This window comes from Caloenas nicobarica, chromosome 2, assembly GCF_036013445.1.
Source record: "Caloenas nicobarica isolate bCalNic1 chromosome 2, bCalNic1.hap1, whole genome shotgun sequence".
NCBI classification, from domain to species: domain Eukaryota; kingdom Metazoa; phylum Chordata; class Aves; order Columbiformes; family Columbidae; genus Caloenas; species Caloenas nicobarica.
The window spans coordinates 4,370,279-4,388,326 of NC_088246.1; the positions used below are offsets into that span (position 1 = coordinate 4,370,279).

General features: G+C 38.7%; 1 protein-coding gene across 1 annotated transcript in view; it reads right to left on the reverse strand.

Moving 5' to 3' along the window:
* Positions 1-12,606, reverse strand: part of ADCYAP1R1 (ADCYAP receptor type I) — a 111,583-nt gene extending 98,977 nt beyond the window's left edge. The window contains exon 1 of the mRNA XM_065628354.1: positions 12,487-12,606. Coding sequence (XP_065484426.1) covers positions 12,487-12,537 — 51 coding nt within the window. The 5' untranslated portion in view covers positions 12,538-12,606. The remainder of the gene's footprint in view (positions 1-12,486) is intronic.
* Between the last annotated feature and the right edge of the window lie 5,442 nt (positions 12,607-18,048).

The window sequence follows — 18,048 nt, forward strand, 5'->3', positions numbered from 1 at the left end:
TCTTAGTCAGTCAAAAGCCTCAGAAAAGGTTGTTGCTCAGGTTCAGGTGAATTTACCCACATGAATGCCTGCGCAGGACCTAAAGTGGCCAGAATTCCTCAGTTATTAACCTTAACAGCTTTATTTTCAGCTCCTACTCATATCCTTTCCTTCCAAAAAGTTAATTTATCTTCTGCTAATGTATTTCTACCTCCAGAAAGAAAAATGGCTTGCACTATGTATACTATTTTTACTCTCAAGCAGTTCAGGACCTTATTTCCACCCTACAGCCATATATGTGCAATAGAATAAAGATGTGCAAAGCATTTCCTCTAAGGTAAATGGTCTGAATTTTCATAACTCCACTTATTTCTGAACTGTGATATGACATGCAACAAAAAGAGGTATAGCTCTGAGCCCTTGAAATGGTAGCATTAAATTGCAGTAATGTTTTAATTTAATTCAGATTGAAGTTAATAGAAAGATGGTTTCTTTATCCATGGAGAAAGGTAGGGTCAGAAATGGGGGCAGCTATTTTAGATTGCTTTGGTTTTCCTGCTATCAGAAGAAAACATTAACATAGATAAATACTGTATGTCTAATACACACTGAAGAGAGAGAAAAAGACAAGATTCCTCCGCCATGAGAGCAAATTGCTGTCATACTTAAGGTAAACAGAGACTTGAAAGCAAAATTGGTGGAACCTATCTTATATTGTCCTTCGTGAGTTATTGTGGGTGACTCCAATATATGATAGTTGTCATTTATTTGATCCTCAGGATTACTGTGTTCAGAATTTCTACATTACACCTTTGACAACAGATATAAATATTTCACATTTTCACTTATGAAAAAAATAAACAGAATAACATCCACTGCCCCAAAATGCAAGACCTTTCTTTTTATTTTTTGTTACATTACATTAAACTTAGGATTCCATTCTTCCATAATTTTGATGGTGTGATTTCACAATGGCGTCTGCCAGCTTCTGCAGCTGTTTGGTGTTTTGGTTTTGTTTTTTTTTTTTTCCTAAAGCCATGAACACAGCTGGAAGATCGTCACTTCACATTGCTCAACATCCAAAAGCCTCCCTTTGTAAGCAGTGTCATGTAGTGGGAGCTGAGCTCAGTACAAGATGACCTGCCTCTCAAATATTGTCATTCACGAGGTGTTATTTTGAATTTCATTAACAGACTTACAGGAAAAATCCATAGACACAAAAGGGAAAAAAAGTCAAATTTCCATCTTTGTGTCCTGTAATAAAATATCTGCAGAATCAATGTGGCAACAAATAGGTTACAGTGTGAAAACCAAAGCAAAATAAACCTTATCATTTCTGGTCGCTATCTACTCCTTTTATTCACATAAAAATCCCTAAGAGTTTAAAATGCAGCTAGTAAACCGCTGGATAAACAGAAAAAAAATAAGCTCCTGTGAAGTGGAGAAGGAATAAGTATGTCAATGCAGACATGAAGGCATTCATCAGATGAAAATTTATGTGGGACCGCACACCAGTGATGGAAAAGCAGGAGGCACTGGGCTGTGCCTTGGCCATCCCCATCTGTGCTTTTCCAGACCACCCAGGGTACGTGGCTGCTATACCATGTGCTATCAGTACACGTACACGGATTTCATGGGTGAGAATAAGCTCTATACCAGGCCATGTAAAAGGAAATGTGAGAGAAATGTCAGAAAAAGAGGGATGCTTGATTGGCACCTCAGTACAATGAACTGACGAAATAAAGTCGTGTTTCACTCAGACATGACTAGTGAATTTACTTATGGGTTGAGCTGCAAAAATAGGTGGAATACAGAGCCCGTTTTGGTTTTTTTTTTTTTTTTCAGGTTAGTGGTCTCAGAATGTCTGAAAGCCAAGTGTCTGACAGAACTCCTTAACCCTGGAAAGATCTCCAGGCAACTCACCAGCGCGTGTTTCTCCACAGTGCAGCACTGATATTAACCAAATTTCTCATATCTCACACATCTTGTCTTTGGTACCTTCCCTCTAATACTTGAGCATACCTTGGCATTAAGTGGATTTATCTTTTCCACACCTTTTAGAGACAGGGTTGTGCATCTGGTCTCATTTGACACAGAGAGAAGCGAGAAACAAGAAGCTGCAGTATTGCTCAAATCGAGCACTAAGCTGGGGTTTTAAGAATATTTGATCTTCAGGCTCTTGTGCCTTAGGTTACTGCTCTAATTGCCAGTGATCCTGAATTGCCAGATACCTGAATTAGCTGTTAGATTTAAAATGAATGAATAAATAAAGCTGACGAATAGTGAGTGGTAACACAAGGCTTTAGTCATTGATCATGTGGATTAGTGTCTCCTAGATGAGCTCCTGTTTGGATACTCGGCTGTCTAGCAAGGCTTAAGCTTAACTTGAAGTTTATTTTTCTGCAGGGAATTAACATTATCTCTGTCTTTGCCTAAACACTATCATGAAACGGTTAGAAAATTAATTTGCCTGAGAATGTGGTCTTCGTTTCAAATTTAGTTGAAAACACCCATAGCATTCAGAATTTTGGGGGAGATATTGATAGATAACCTGGAGGAATGGAAAAATAAATACATACACATAGATGTGATCACATTCGTCTACTTTCCTTAGGGTATCAAAGGCCCTTCAGCATCTTACAGTGCATTCCCACCAATATTGACTACCTGTACAGAATTTGTGGCTCTCCTGGAGCTGCTTTGCAAATGGAATTTGCAAGGGAATGTCTACAGCTGTGGCCAGCTACAGGGAGAATAGTAATTTAATTTTGATGTCAAAGCAGATAGAATGAAAACATGCAGTGAAATTCAACTGTTATTTTAAATTAGCATACAATTTGTTCAACTGGTGTTTCTGCATTCTTTCAGACATGAGAAACAACACATGATGGCCGAAAAGGTTTAGATTTTGCACATCTGCATTGCTGGAAGAGAAACTAAAATGACTAGCTTAGCCTGTAATTGCGTGAGAATCTCATTTCTATTGCAATGCAAAAATGACGTGTATTTTGTTATGCTTTTTAAGTAATGGAGTAAATAACCATAAAACCGGCTAACAGAGATATAATAACTAAAATCAGCTCAGCCAGAGGGCAGCAAGAAAAAAGCACGATTTTAATATTTGTGAGGAAGTAAACAAATTTATACCCTTGAGCTTCAGTGTATCTCTAATCTTATCCAATATGCCTTTTGCATTATCAGTTATCTGGCAAGCCCTTAGCAAACAAGAAAGCTAAAATAAAGATCTAAACCAGTTTTATGTCAAAATATGTAACATGCTCAGATGTGGCTGTCATGTAAGAATAATTTAAAAATATATCTATCTCTGTACTTTCCCTTCTCAAATCTGTAAATACCAGTAGCTCAAATTATTGATGTACTCTTTTAGGATTCTTCAAACAATCAAATCACCAGCCTGTATTTAGCTTAAATAAGCCCTGAATAACACACTTTTGCCACAGTTGCTGAGTAAGAGTGAGATCGTAGGATGAAAAGCATTTGAAAAGAGTACACAGAAGCTAAAGTGTTTTATTTTTCCATCTAAAACTCTTAGATAATTAATAAGAATTTGACACTCCGAAAGAAGCCAACTGAGCAATGTTTGACAGAAAAGGACATTGCATGAATGTGTTATCTGGAAAGCCAGGAACAGCAACACCTTTATCACTTTGCAATCCTCGACAGAATTTTTCAGCATAAGTGTACATATATATATAAGTATATTGGAATCGTGAGTGCTTACAAAGGCTGGGAAACCATTAAAACCACCAACTGACACAAATGAAATTTGGCTGAAAGATTGTTTCCCCGCAGGGAACAACATGTTAATTAAGTTTACAGTCTAAACCATATTGATAGGAAAAAAAAAAAAAGCCATCATTTCATCATTTTTTCCTTTTTAAAAAGAGGGAGGAGAGTTATCAAGTTCTCCCTTTCTATACAGTAAGTCTTGTTTGAAAACATCATTTGTTTAGAAATGTTATTTTGTAAAGTAAAAGGGGGAAAGTGGTTGAAATTGAGATTAAATTATTTAAACTTTACCAAAAAGAGTAAGTCTATCAAAGTACTACAAAATATTTTTTAAACGTTACTGTGTGGGGAAAATATGTTTCCTGTTCTCTCTAAAATGGGTCTTCCTTCTTATCTTAAAGATCTCAAAGCATTTAATAGTATGCATTTTTATTTTCTTTTTTTTTTACTGCAGACACTATGATTCATTGGCATCTGCCCTCACCCATACAGGAACACACATACAATATTTGATTTTGAAAACATATTCCAGGACAGGTAGTAAACACCATTTGTGATAACTTTACAAACCACCTTATGAAGAGGAGTCCCAAGATTTTCATAATGCACGACGATCAACTGGGCAACAGAGACCTACTGGCATCTATTCATCATCCACGTGACATTCATAAAGTATAACATACTGCTCAATAAAGATGAGATTTCTAAAAACTAAAAAAAACCGACAAAGTCTAGTCTAAGCTAATTTTTAATGACCCTGCAGTAAGGAGAGCACTAGGGAGGGTTAGGATGAGTTATATCAATGTCTGGAGGTTCCTGTCCCTTGCCAGTGACTGTAGAAGCATCATTAGTACATATTAGTAAAAGTTAATGTCTCAATCTAGACATCCAGCATGTAGATGATTAAATACTAGCCTAAGTACATTTCCTGACATAAGTTAGGTACCCAATACAGCTCTAACATGCGCAGGAAAACACAGATGCAGGTCCCATACATTAAGAAGGTGATGTTCTCTGTTTTGGGGCACAACTAATGTTATATGGCATGGAATAAATATATCACAGAGATTACCATATTTTAGTACAGAAGGGGACCCACATCTCCCAAATCCTCACTTCTAAGTGATTTCCACATGGGGAGAAAAAAAAAAAAAAAAAAGAATCTAAGAGAAACTCAACTTTCTTTTCAGGGGAATGAGCACAATCTAGCCTGGAGTGAGCTATTCACCCCTTGCCCAGAGAAACAAAGAGGGTTTTGTTGAGTTGAGTTCTGTGCCCTTGGGGACCGCAATGACAACAACACTCAGGCTTTATGGTTGGCAGTGTTTTCTAATGGACCTCATAGATTTTGATTAAATAGCCACGTCTCTATTGCTTTGAAAAAGAAGCCCTGGAAGCAGCCTGAAGCACTGTGTGCTCTGCTTTGCACCTACTTCCTAACCCTATGGTTACTGCACAGGCAACCTCTGGACGGTTCATCTGGAGTGCTTTGTGGTGTGTAACCCGGGAGCAAGCACTGATCCTGTGTGCTCCCCCAGGCAGGCTTACAGCAGAGCTACTTGATCCTTGGGAAGACCCCAGTTCTTGCCGTAGGACATACATTCACTCCGAGAAGCAGGAGAATTTATTTCACAGAAGAAATTATTTATTATGAGCTGTGGCAGTTGCACACAGCCCAATAAGGTCCAGAGCTTTAAATAAGATGGTTGATGGCTCTTTAGCACCTTTTGTGCCCTATCATGGTTGTTCTCACCCTTATTGATGATAACAACCATGTCCTGTCTCTCACAGGGTATGGTGACTCTGGTCACATACATTTTCCCCTGGCTGGGAAGCTAGGAGGGGTCAATAAACAGGGTCCCCATCCAGTGAGGTGCCCCAGGCCCAGAAGCTTCTGGACCATGCTCGTAATCACCACAGCTCAGATCTGACCAGGCTATTAAATGAAGCCCGTGCCAAAGACCCCTTTTGAGTGGTCTTCTTGGAGCAGTGGGAGCATGGTTGGAGCCCTCCTGTTTAACGAGACTTCCTGGGATTGAGAGCCCTTACCTTTTCCTTGGTGAGTGATTATTTTTGCTGGATATATCCTTGAGTGAGCCTTTGTCGCATCCTGGACAAGCAATTATTTCTTCTGGGTACCCCTGAGCGAGAGGCTTCTCTTTAGAGTGAGTGCATCCAGGCCATAGACGATCATTCTTGTGTGGTTATATGGTAACCATATCTCCAACTGAAATATTGAACCTGCAGTTTATGAAATGTTTTCAGAGTGTTGACTGATTTTGGATTACCTCTTGGCTGTTCATCGGTTTCCATCATCTGGTTTAGGTCTGTATTTGGTTTCGGTTTCAGTTGCAAATTGAAGTTGATTTAAGCTCATTGTTTGCTAGGAGTCATTTTAGGGTGCCCTCATGGCACAAACCATGGTGAGAGGGGCAGGAGAGCATATAAAAGACCAAATCCCTAACGATGCCGTGATGCAAATGTGCTTCTTTTCATATCCTTTTCCTCTCTTCCTGCTTTTTTGCTTCAATTTCTCCTTTATATTTAATATGCTTTGGTTCTGCATCGCAGCTATCTCTTCAAGCTGACTCCACAGTAAACCTTCTTAGGCTGCTGACTCAGCAAACCCAAGGAGGAGCAAGCTAGCAGCACACTTGCTAGAAGCTTGAATAATATCCCTCCAGGTGCTGGATATTAATATCTAAGCAACATGAAAAATCACTGATGCTGATTTTTTTTTTAATGGCCTCCTTTTCTAAAAGATCTTTTTTTTAAATTTCCCAATTTATTATTTGACTGCTCATCCAATGCTTCTCCAAGCTCATGAATACAAAACCAGCAGGGAAAAGAATCATATTAATGTCCCTTAAATCAGTGTTGTCATCATATTATTTGCCTGTCACAGAAATTATTACTACTAGCATACGGCAAAAAAGTGAACACATTAATGTAGGGCAACCATTTACTTCTTTGTAACCTGTTGTCATGTGTTTCTAAGACCTAGACATCTTGTCTGCCTATATAAGGAAAGTTGCATGTAGGTACATGGGGTTTTTTGCATAGCGCTGTGAAGCACGCAGTGGTAGAATATGTGTATTTCTAGACTTTCTTTTTTTGATTTTCATTAATGTTTTGTGCGAATAGGCTTAATAAGCTCAAAAGCATTTTAATCAATTGTGTCTTTTTTAAACTTCTGCAATAACCATAACTGCCATGTGCCTAGTGCGAGATTACAAGCACCAGTGTACTAGACAGAGCACCAACACAACATTAAGGTCTCCCACCAGCTTCAGGCATCTTAGGAGTGTCAACGTGCTGGGGCTTTCTCAGAAAAACCCAGTATCTCAAGAGAGCTATGAAGTTGGTGAAGGGTTTGGAGAGGAAGCCGTATGAGGAGCGGCTGAAGTCACTGGGTTTGTTCAGCCTGGAGAAGAGGAGACTGAGGGCAGAGCTCATGGTGGTTACAGCTTCCTCACAAGGGGAGCAGGAGGGGCAGGCACCGAACTCTTCTCTTTAGTGACCAACGACAGAACCCGAGGGAATGGCAGGAAAATGTGCCAGGGAAGGGTCAGGTTGGGCATGAGGAGAAGGTTATTCACCCAGAGGGTGCTGGACACTGGAACAGGCTCCCCTGGGAGGTGTCACGGCCCCAACCTGACAGCGTTCAAGAAGAGCCTGGACAACGTCCTCAGACACACGGTGTGACCTGTGGGGTTGTCCTGTGCAGGGACAGGAGTTGGACTCGATGATTCTTGTGGGTCCCTTCCAACTCAGGACATTCTATGATTTAGGAGATATCACCCTGAGATATCTATTCCTCTATCATTCCCTGTAAGTACCTATCCCACCCAGCTGACAGCCCAAGGACCACCTGGAGCCCAGGATCTTAATTTTTGTGCCTCTGAAAGGTGCCTGAATTTTGTTGGTATCAAGGAGACTGTTACTGTTTTACAACACTGGTTTTCTCATGTGGTTTTTGTAATACACCCTACCAGAATTTCTGAACCTTCTTTTTGAAACTACCTTACCCAATATTATAGATCCCGAGATTTTTTTTTAATTATTTTTTTTTAAAAAGGCATAGGCTTTTAAGAGGTTGTAACATTCTGATTGCTCCCAGCACTGTCTCCTTATATTAAAAAAGAAAAGCTGTAGCAGCAGTAATGTCTTGGCTAGCTGAGTTTTTTTCTCCTCTGAAGAACAGTCGCAGCAGTTCCCTAGCTATATTTCTATAAGTTCCTATTTGGATTACATAAGTAACAGGGAAGTCCCATATAATTGTGCATTATTTTAAAGACAGTTGCAATCCTACAGAGAACTTGACTTCTCTAATAGGGTTATGAGACATTACAAATCACAAGGCAAATAAACTCATTAAAAGCTGTCTCGTTAAGCCCCGCATGGAAGAAATGGGTTGCTTAAAGAGCAGGGACCAACACAACCATCTATATTTGTGCCTGAGGAACCTCATATTTGGGCTGCAGCAGAAAATGGATGCTCTAACAAACATAGCAGGGTTGGAGAGAAACTAGTTGAACAGTGTGTCTGAATACGCTGTCTCCCATCTTTAAAAAATGACAGAGATGGAAATATAGATGACCCTATTTGAACATAGCCTGGCACTGGAAGTGACAGCTAGGGATGAATAATGGGGGATACAGACAGCTCTCTGCTCTGTAGACTGCACACATCCCTAAAAGATTGAGAAATATTATCCCCTTCAATAAACCGGGTCTGAGCAAACAGGTCTAGTTTCTATCTTGGCCTCTTAATGAATTGCTAAAACATAATCAGATCAAGGTTTTCGTTCTCTGATCTCCAAATCTGTATTTGCCCACCTGACGCTCATACACTTCAATGTTGGTATACAAAAGGCATCACTTACACCTTTCTTTTCCATCTCTTTTTTTTTTAAAAAAAAAGGAAGTCAGTGGACATGTTTGCCAGCTAATAAAGCACTACAAATCATATCTTATAATTTGAAACATCAAAGTTTAGCAATATTAAAAATGCATCCACAAGAAATTCCAAGTATTAACTAAAGAAATACATCTGATTGAATTATTACAGACAGTTAGAACACCTGCATTGCAGTTACATTTAAAATTCAGTTCATATACTAAGCCAACATTGTGAGTCATGAATTTCATTGTTTCTCAAGTACATTTGGAACCAGACAAAGGAAGGATGGTTTAGGATCCTATCTCCTCAATAATTTTATGATGACTTTTGTTAATATTTCCTATAAAAATCAAGCCCACTGCTATCATAGATGAACGAAATGAGAAATCAATCAAAATGGCAGTGAAAGTGGATTCAAAAGCAAAAAATAGCTAGGATGAAGAAAACTGATGTACAAATAAAAGATGTTCAGAGAAAACAAATAAAAGAATGAGAGTGGCTGAAAAGAAGCGGCTAGTTAATAAAAAGCGGATTAAAACCGGCTAAAATAACAACACAGACATTTAAAGCTAGGAAAGCACTTAAAATGGGGAAAAAATAAAGCTCAAGGATTCCTCTAAAAGGCCTAGCAGGTATCATGCTTCTAGATCCTGCCTTTAGTTCCAAGTGATCTATAAGAAGGTGAAATACCTTTGTGATAGGCAGATGCAGAATAGCCTGTTACACACAGGAAAATTCTAACCACGCTGGTCTCTGACAATTAGAATTGGCTTAACATTCCCATTTCTAATTATTTATTAGCCTATTATTTTCTTGCTGTCTGCTATGAATCCATATTCGAGGTCACCTCAAATTTTCTGTTAATACCTTTTGTCCTTTTTTTGCCTTTTCTTAACCTGTTTATGAGTGCAGACTTTAGTCTGCGTGCTTTGGGTTTCTGCGGATAAAACGGGTCTGCACATTGGTGAAGCCAAAAACGGTGCATCCGAGCAGGTGTACAGATTCAGGAGCTAATGCAGCCGCATGGACTGTGAGGGATGGAGCGGTGTGCCACAAAACGCGCATCAAACCCAACTGCTGAGAACAGGAGTTCTCCTTGAGAGTAATTGGACTTTTCTCGAGCAGTACCAGATGTGTTTGGAGAAAAGCAGTGTAAAATATTTTTTCCAGGAACTTTTGGATGCTAGGATGACATTCGGATTTACTCTAATTATTTTAAAAGTCACATCCACTCTCTTGGTAGAAAATCTTAAAATCTGCATGGCAGAAAAATACCAATTTGAGGACATCAGCACAGTACATCAGGGGTGGTTCGAAGAGAATGTGTGTGTTCCAAAGGAGAGAAAATTTGTTACCACAAGCATTACAGAAGAGTCTCAGCAAAGGAAGAACCATAAATAACATTGTATCATTCCTGTACTTCAGTCTGTGAAAATAATATTACAAGGAATATTATATTGCATTAATTATATTGTATTATGTGGGATATAATAAGGAATTAATACCATCCACAAATTACAATACAATATCTGTCACAGACATAAGTTGATTCACTGACCAAAGAAGTGAGTGTGCAAATGCACAAGTTAATGTGTGTAAAATCATTAACTTCAGTACCTGAGTTCCTGCAAGAGACTACAGTAAATCTTGCTCTCATAAACATTGCAGAAACAGAATATATAAAAGCATATTTGTTCTTATTAGCTCTGGTTTGCCTCATCGTATTTCATTAGAGAGCTGTTCTTTCCAAAAGCTGGAGCTGATCACTAATTACCCAGCTCAGCGATCACATTTATGTCCTGAAATACTAGGAATTGGAAATTTGCTGTCCTTTTGCATTTGCCAGGAAGGTCATTCATCTGAAAGCTCAAGAGATATATTCAGTCACATTTATTTCCCTTAATTAAAATTGTTCACCTCTAAATAAGGAGACACTTTGCTGTCCCAAGATGAACACGAAAAATCTTGAAACATTGAGGATCGTTGGTCATTTCAAAAAATGCATTTTGTCTTTCCATTCATAAGACCATTTAATTAATTTTGTTCCTCTCCGAAAAACATGTTTCCATATTCAGGAATTCAGCAGCTCTACCAATCAGCTTTCCAGTCTCACCTGGTGTAGGATGGATCTCACCAACACTTAAAGACGAGGAAACATTGAGGCTGTCCTAGGCTTAGATGTAAGATGGGAGCTCCTAAGGGACTGAGACTTGAAAGTTGTCATTTCTGGGTCTCAAACCAGAAGCAACAAGGTGTGTTTATTTAATTGAATGCATGTCTAAAACCACAGCATCTGAATTTGAGCTAACCTCCTTTTATAGTCAAGGAATCTCATACTAACATAAGCATCTAAAACAGGTTAAATGTTGGAGGTTTCTTCCCTCCCCAATAGCTTAGAGGAAGTCTTAGTTTAACTGTTTAAGAGATACAATATAAAAATGAAACATCCTCACTTGCTTAATAAGCAATACTTGCTACCTGACGAGAAAATCTAGGCAATAGTCAGAAGAGTCATGCATCAGAAAAAAATTCAACCACCAGCTATTTCTATGGTAAGGGACTATACTATTTGGACGAACAGAAGTACATGACCAGTTCCAATCCTATTCTACAGAATTTAGCTGAATAATGCTACATTTCCAATATGCAGTCAATTCAAATTGTTTCTAAATAAGACTGAAGACTAAAGAATGTGTATTTTCGTTTGCCAAAATAAAGACAAGCCCTGTATGCTGACTACAATGTATTTGTAAAGTCACACAGTCTACACACATGAGCAAGCAACTCAGTGAAAACTGTTAAAAGGTACTCCAGTCACATCAGTATTGTATTAAGTAGTTCTTATTTAAAAATAAAAACAAAATATATGTCAAGAATGCCTTAAAATACCTGGCTATTAAAGTGCAGTAACGCGAGAATAGCTATATATTAAGCAATTGTAAAGCATTTGCATGGAAGTTATAGAAGGCTATTAATAAGAACAAGATAGAAGATTTAAATACTATTGCTGTTTGTCACAGTATCCCTCTGTGCAATGTTTCTTGAAAAGTAATGAAAAGCACAGTTATGATCAACAGTCTAGCAAAAAACTGAGCTGAAATGCAAGATGAGTTTATTATAGGGATTGTATACTGTTCCCCACAGTTACAAAGTGAAAAAAACATGCTTTATTCAGTGGTCTTATGGCATTTATGTGCAACTAGATACAGCCACAATGGGTAGGGGGACAATGAGCAGGAATAGAGTTACAATCCCCAGACGTGTTAAGACTGAGTGATTCATAGGATGGCATGTTACTTAATAAATTAAGATTTGTGGTGAAAATAAGCCCCTGTAATCTTCTTAAGGAGTCCAGGATCTCCAGAAAAGTGGTGATAGCGTTTGAGTGCCTGTATCTTTAGAGGTTCACTTGTATGGTGTCTTGAAATGCGCCTTCTGAAAGTGGTGGCATTCAAAAGCACAGGCTGAAATATCTCAAGGCTTAGGTTTTACAGGGCTGATGGGAATCTATAATTCATCCCCTCTGCCTGGAAAAAATAATCTTAAGGCAACGGATTTGAAACAGAAGACCCACTATGTTTTTTTTACTTGATTTTTTCTTTTTTTTTTTTAATCTTGGATACAAACAGTGAACGAATCTGCTCAAGGAATTGACTTGCCCTTCTACAGGACAAGCAGTCATCATGGTTCTATTGCATCCACAAAGGAGGTTGTAAAAGTCTTAATATAACCTATGAGACCACACAGAAAAAGCCAGAATCTGTGTCAACAACAGATCCTTCACTCTTAGCAAGTGCTGGCCTTGAGAACATGTATTTAAATTGGTACAATGCAAATAAAAATATCTTTCCTTACCATGGGAAGCAATACGCAGGTGAAGAAGCAGATCTTCCAAATGATGTCCATGTTCTCTCTTAATTTTAAACTTTAGTCAAGTTTTGCTTTTTAACACTAGTATTAGGGCTGAAGCACACACTGTCTGAAGATCTTTTCGTTGAGGTCTTCAAATCAGGGCTCAGATCTCTGCAGTGAAAAAAAGAAAAACTATTTTAAATATTGCAAACATAAACAGAATGAAAAATAAATGGACAGAAAAGAGAGAGCCCAAGATTTAACTGTGTGTTGCACATACTAGAAATCAACACTACTTGTCTGGATTGCAGCTATTATAGATGGTCTTGCACACTTAATATAAAGCCAAAGAACATGTCTGAGAGACATATATCATAGAAACTACTGAAACAGGTTATATAGCTACAAAGACCTAAATTGTACCCAGAGGAAAAGGTAGGATGGGTTACTTTGAATGAGAAAAAGGACCTGTCTGCTTCATTTCTGAAGTCATGATTTTCAGTAGTCTCTCAAAAGCACAACCGTCTGGGTGTTTTTTGGAGACTGTGTGACACCATGATTTACTCCCAGAGATCACTTGTCCAGGTGATAAGATCCATGACCAGAGTTGTTAATAATCCAATACCTTTTTGAGAGCCCAGCAATAGGGGTGAAAAGCTATGAATTGTACTGTTCATCGATGACATCAGATGGGATTGAATTATATGGGTAAAAGCATCATGCATATCTGTGGCTTCCATTGCTTGGTCTCTGCCAAGGAGCTAGGCAGGTGGTCAGGACATCAACAGAATTTCTTGCGTGACACAAGCTCTGTCCTAGTACCTCCTGCCATGACCCAGTGTTCAAAAATTCCCATTTAGTCCAACCCATGATCATTCCTCAGACAGTTTTTCACTCAAGGGAACCTCTCTGTCTCAATCTTTGGCTGGATCCAATCCTCATTACCTTTTAAAACACAATCCTGCTTCAGCTATTGATACCCTGGTGACACGGAGGTCTTGTTTCATGCCCTAGATACAAGCAGGTTTTTAGCATGGAGATATACTTTCATTTTCTTTCCCCAGTTGTCCATCACTTGAGACGGACCCCCTTCAGCTTACCTCTACCCTATAGACCTGATTCTTCCAAAGATAAGCTCGGCCAGAGGTCCTCTGGTGATGACTATAGCAGTTTAGGTGCAACCTCTCTGCTTAGGAAGGCATGGGAGTTTAGCCCCATAGGCACGATCTCTGCCACACCAGTTTGTCTCAGAGCCAGAGAATCATCTCTCATCTGCTTTATTTCCAGATGTAAATTAAGTCTTTGCATGCTGAGACCCCTTTTAAAATCTTCTTGTCTGATCTAGGTTTCCTACACACCACCACCTACCACCTCCGTGGGCATAAACACAACTGACACATCTTCACAACTAGAGAAGTGTTATAATAAAACAGGTAAGTAAATGTTTGAAAGAAGAGGAAAAAAATAAAAAAGAAAAACAAAGGAATCATAGATAATAACAAATCAAGGATACAGGACACACAAACAATTAGAGAAAGAATAAAGCAAGGGTATATTGGAAAAAAACATTTAAATTATCATAGAGAATGTGAGGAAATATAACAAAGAAGAAAAGACTGAAAATACAACAGACCAGAGACAGAAAGCAAATAAAGGAATGACAAAGGCAAATGTAAAATGACTTTTTCAACCAGGGGAAACTCAATTTTTATGCTGACTGCAACATACTGTCAAAGACATCAGCATCTAGAAAGGAGTCTTTCAATTTAAAAAAAAAAAAAACCTAAAAAAGGAGAATTAAGCACTTTCTAAATCTTTGTCTTCTTGGTCCAGACCTTGACTAAATGGAGAACAATGATTCATAAAATTCCCTCTAAACTGATCTGCTTTCTTCCATCCTCATTCGATCAGTCACTCTTGCTCTGCTCTGGTACTGAATTTAATTACTTAACTGTATTTCTGATGGTTTATCAAATAATGAGGGACTGATAAGATCTCAGCTGAGCAGGACAGCAAACAGCCATGGTGACATTCAGCACTGAGGAGTTGGAAAATGAAAGTCACTCCATTAACAGAAGCAACGGAAAACCAGACAGATGCATTAGCAGACATTGGATTTTAAATTATTTCTTGATAATTTGCACTCCTGTGTGCAGGCCTGTCCAGAAAGGCCCGAGACTGTTATGGAAATTGAATTCTGTCCTTGGATTCTGCCACTGTAATGCACCAGAAATACAATTTAAATACAACTGAAGGGTGGAAGATGACTGAGTAAGCAGGTAGACAGATACCCTGTGGGGAAGTGGTAACCTTTAGAATACACTCTTTCCAATATTTGAAGGCTCAGTTTTATTTTAATTCAGCATTCACTAGGTTCCAGGAGTGGAGAGCGGATGTTTTCTGTTTTGTCTAAGTTTCAAAGGAACTTCTAAAGAGGTGACAAGAACATCTGCAAATCATTTCATTGCCTTTCTTTCACATTTTGCAGAGAAAGAAAAAAAAAATATACTTCATTTTTGCCTTCAAGGTCGTCATGGAAACCTGCATCAGAAACCGGACTGAGGCTTTCATACTGTCCACAGAGACCCAAATATTTATTAGGTAATAAGAACTAACAGTTCTGTGAACTTATGCCCTGGACCTGCAGAAGAATCTGTATATATGGTTTAGCAGCTCCTAGCATGTATGATACACATAGGTGCAGAGTCCACCTATTACCAATAAAAGGCTAGTCATCTCACAAACAGGTACTACCAGCTATATTTTACTATAAAAATGAGCATTTTGAAAATAGGAGCGATGACTATAAAGCATTTCTATTTCCATTCATACTGAGGGAAAAAAAAGAGTAAATATAGGATTTGAAAGGAAGCTTGAATTATCATATTGTCTTTTGATGTCACTGATAGCCAAATCCTGTAATTCCATTAGTAAATTAGAGATGCTGGTGCTTCACATTGTTGTTTTATGTGCATTTGCTACTGTAATTAAAATTAATGAAGTCAGAATAGCCAACAGTATGGGGGCTGCACCCTTAAAGGAAAAAAATACTGTTCCCCAAAATAACAAAATATTTAAACATCTCTGGTGAAACAGAAGGGATACTGAAGTGTCTGAGAACCTGAAAATCAGTTGATTATTACTAAAATGGAATGGGAGATCCTAGAAGGGCTTCTATTTCAACACATGACAAAAAAACCCTTGTTTTGGTCAGCTAATGACTTAAGACAGTAATTCATCATCGCTGAAGGTGGATTTATTTGATCACTTTCAGTACCACAGCAGACACTTTGTGTAACTTAGTGGAGAGTCATAGGTACTTCAACGGCAGGTTGGAAAGGCTCCAGCAAAACGTGTTCTGCTGCACATGACCATTTCTTTCCCTTATCTAAAAGCTTAGCTCATATGTGGACGATATTATGGAGGCCTAAAGCCTGGTGAGGAGAATTACACCGTAAGAAGCTCCTAAGTGCCAAGTGCACGACACGATGTCAGCAACCAACAGAAACAGATACTGAGTCCTTTCCAAGTAAGACGTGCCTACATCCAGGGAGGTATAAAGGAATCACTACTTAAAAGATCAAACCTCATCATATCAAGTAATGGGTGGAATTGTTATATAGCACATCAGAGTGTACCCATGTAAGATAAATGAAAGAGATTTTTTAGTGACTTCACAAGGCAGTTATGAGCTATTATTGAGATCTCACCCAAAAGAAAGAAACAACCTGATCTGCTGGGCTCCTTGCTATGGTCCTCTGGGACACAAGCCAGTGGTTTGGAAGGAAAGCAATAAATTTCAAAGCTGACCTTAAATGGCTTAGACCAGCAGTGATCAAATGTGAGCACTTAATTAATCCTAATTCAGCGTCTCGTCAGGGCTGCACACCACATCCTTCTCCTGCACCATGACCGAGATACCACACAAGTGTAGAAATCTGAAAGCTTCTGAAAACGTGTAGGATCGACTGAGCTTTTGCAAACTGAATACGTTGCAGCAAAGTCACCCACTCCATGCACAGTTAACCCAGTACTTCCCAGTGACGCGAAGAGTATTCCCCTATGAGTAATAAACATGGAAGGAGAATGACGGGGTGCAAAAGAAAAAAGACACTGAGGAAAATACTCTAGCCCTGACCACTTAGTCTGGCTCACAGACCACTCTCTCTGCATTTCCAAGTTTTCCCCAGGAAAGGGAATTCCACAGCTGTTTATGGCACAAATTTGCTAGGTGGATATATTTGGTTTATGTAAGAACAGGTCATTATGTAATTGATGCTCTGTCTCTCTTATTTAGGCTCTGAACACAAGGTGTGAAATCCAGTGCATTTTCTCATTTCCCTCTTAAAACTTCCCAAGCATAGTCCACCAGCTTCATAATTTATATTAAAGGCAGGGTGAACTTTCCTCATGTCAAATGAGGCTCTCTTGCTAGAAGTAAGCAGAACTGAGGAAACAACCCTCCAGTGACCTAGGACATGTCACCTAGAAGACACATACAGATGAGCTCATTCTCAAGTCTCTTCTTATATAGTCAGTGGGGAGAGACAGACATATGAAGAAAGCAATTTGTGTGACCTATTTTAACTGTCTACTTAAAACTTTCTAGTTCTCTCCCATGACAGTAAAGGAATTCTTAACAACTAGCTCATTTGTTGACATCTACATTGTGAGTTTCTAAATCTGGACAGAATAATCCCACCTCCAGTCTCTTCTGAAGTATATAGATCAACAATATGAAACCCAAAATAGTAAAGTTTGACCAACCACAAAGGCTTGAGAAGGAATTGGATTGTTCAGGGCGTCAGTAAGTTGATACTGAAATATTTAAGGTAACAGAAAAACTAAAAGAAAATAGAACTGAATACCAGACAGTAAGAGCTCTAAACAGTTCCATAGAAAGTAGTCTTTAAAGAGCAACTCTACTAAGGCAAAAAGAACAGTGTCATGGCCTTTCTGCTGTCTTTAGGATACCACTTATTATTTCTCAGAGTTTAAATATTTTGGGTTGTTTTCTTTTACTTCATTAATCTTCCTAAATTCATTGACAGTAAAGTATCTGCATGGATCACAGAAGCTGAGAATCTGGCTTTATCTTTCCTTTAAAAAAACAATAAGACATTTATTCACCTTTCCCCCCTTGTGTGCGCAACTGGAAATGTTCCTAGAGCCCTTGTTCCCACTCAGCATGCCTGTTGTCAATGACAAAACAGGATTTGAAGGGTGATTACATCAGGATGTCTAGGGAGTGGATTTTCAAAAAAGGATTTACCGCTACAAGGGACAAGTCAGACCTTTTCAGCTATACGTAAATGTCTTGAGGGCCTCAGGTAGAAATGCCACACCTTTGCCTGAAAGAGCTGGCAACCAGCAACCTGGATTTCATCACAGAATTGTCCACAAGGAAGGACACAGCCTGCAGGCCATCCAGACATCTTTCTGACATGTGGACTGATGTAAGGTTCATGTGCTGCGAAATCTCCATTAATGACAGATGTCATTTCTAATATCCAATGGTTTCACTGTTAAGGAAAATTGTTGCTTTTGACTTCAGGAAACAAAATT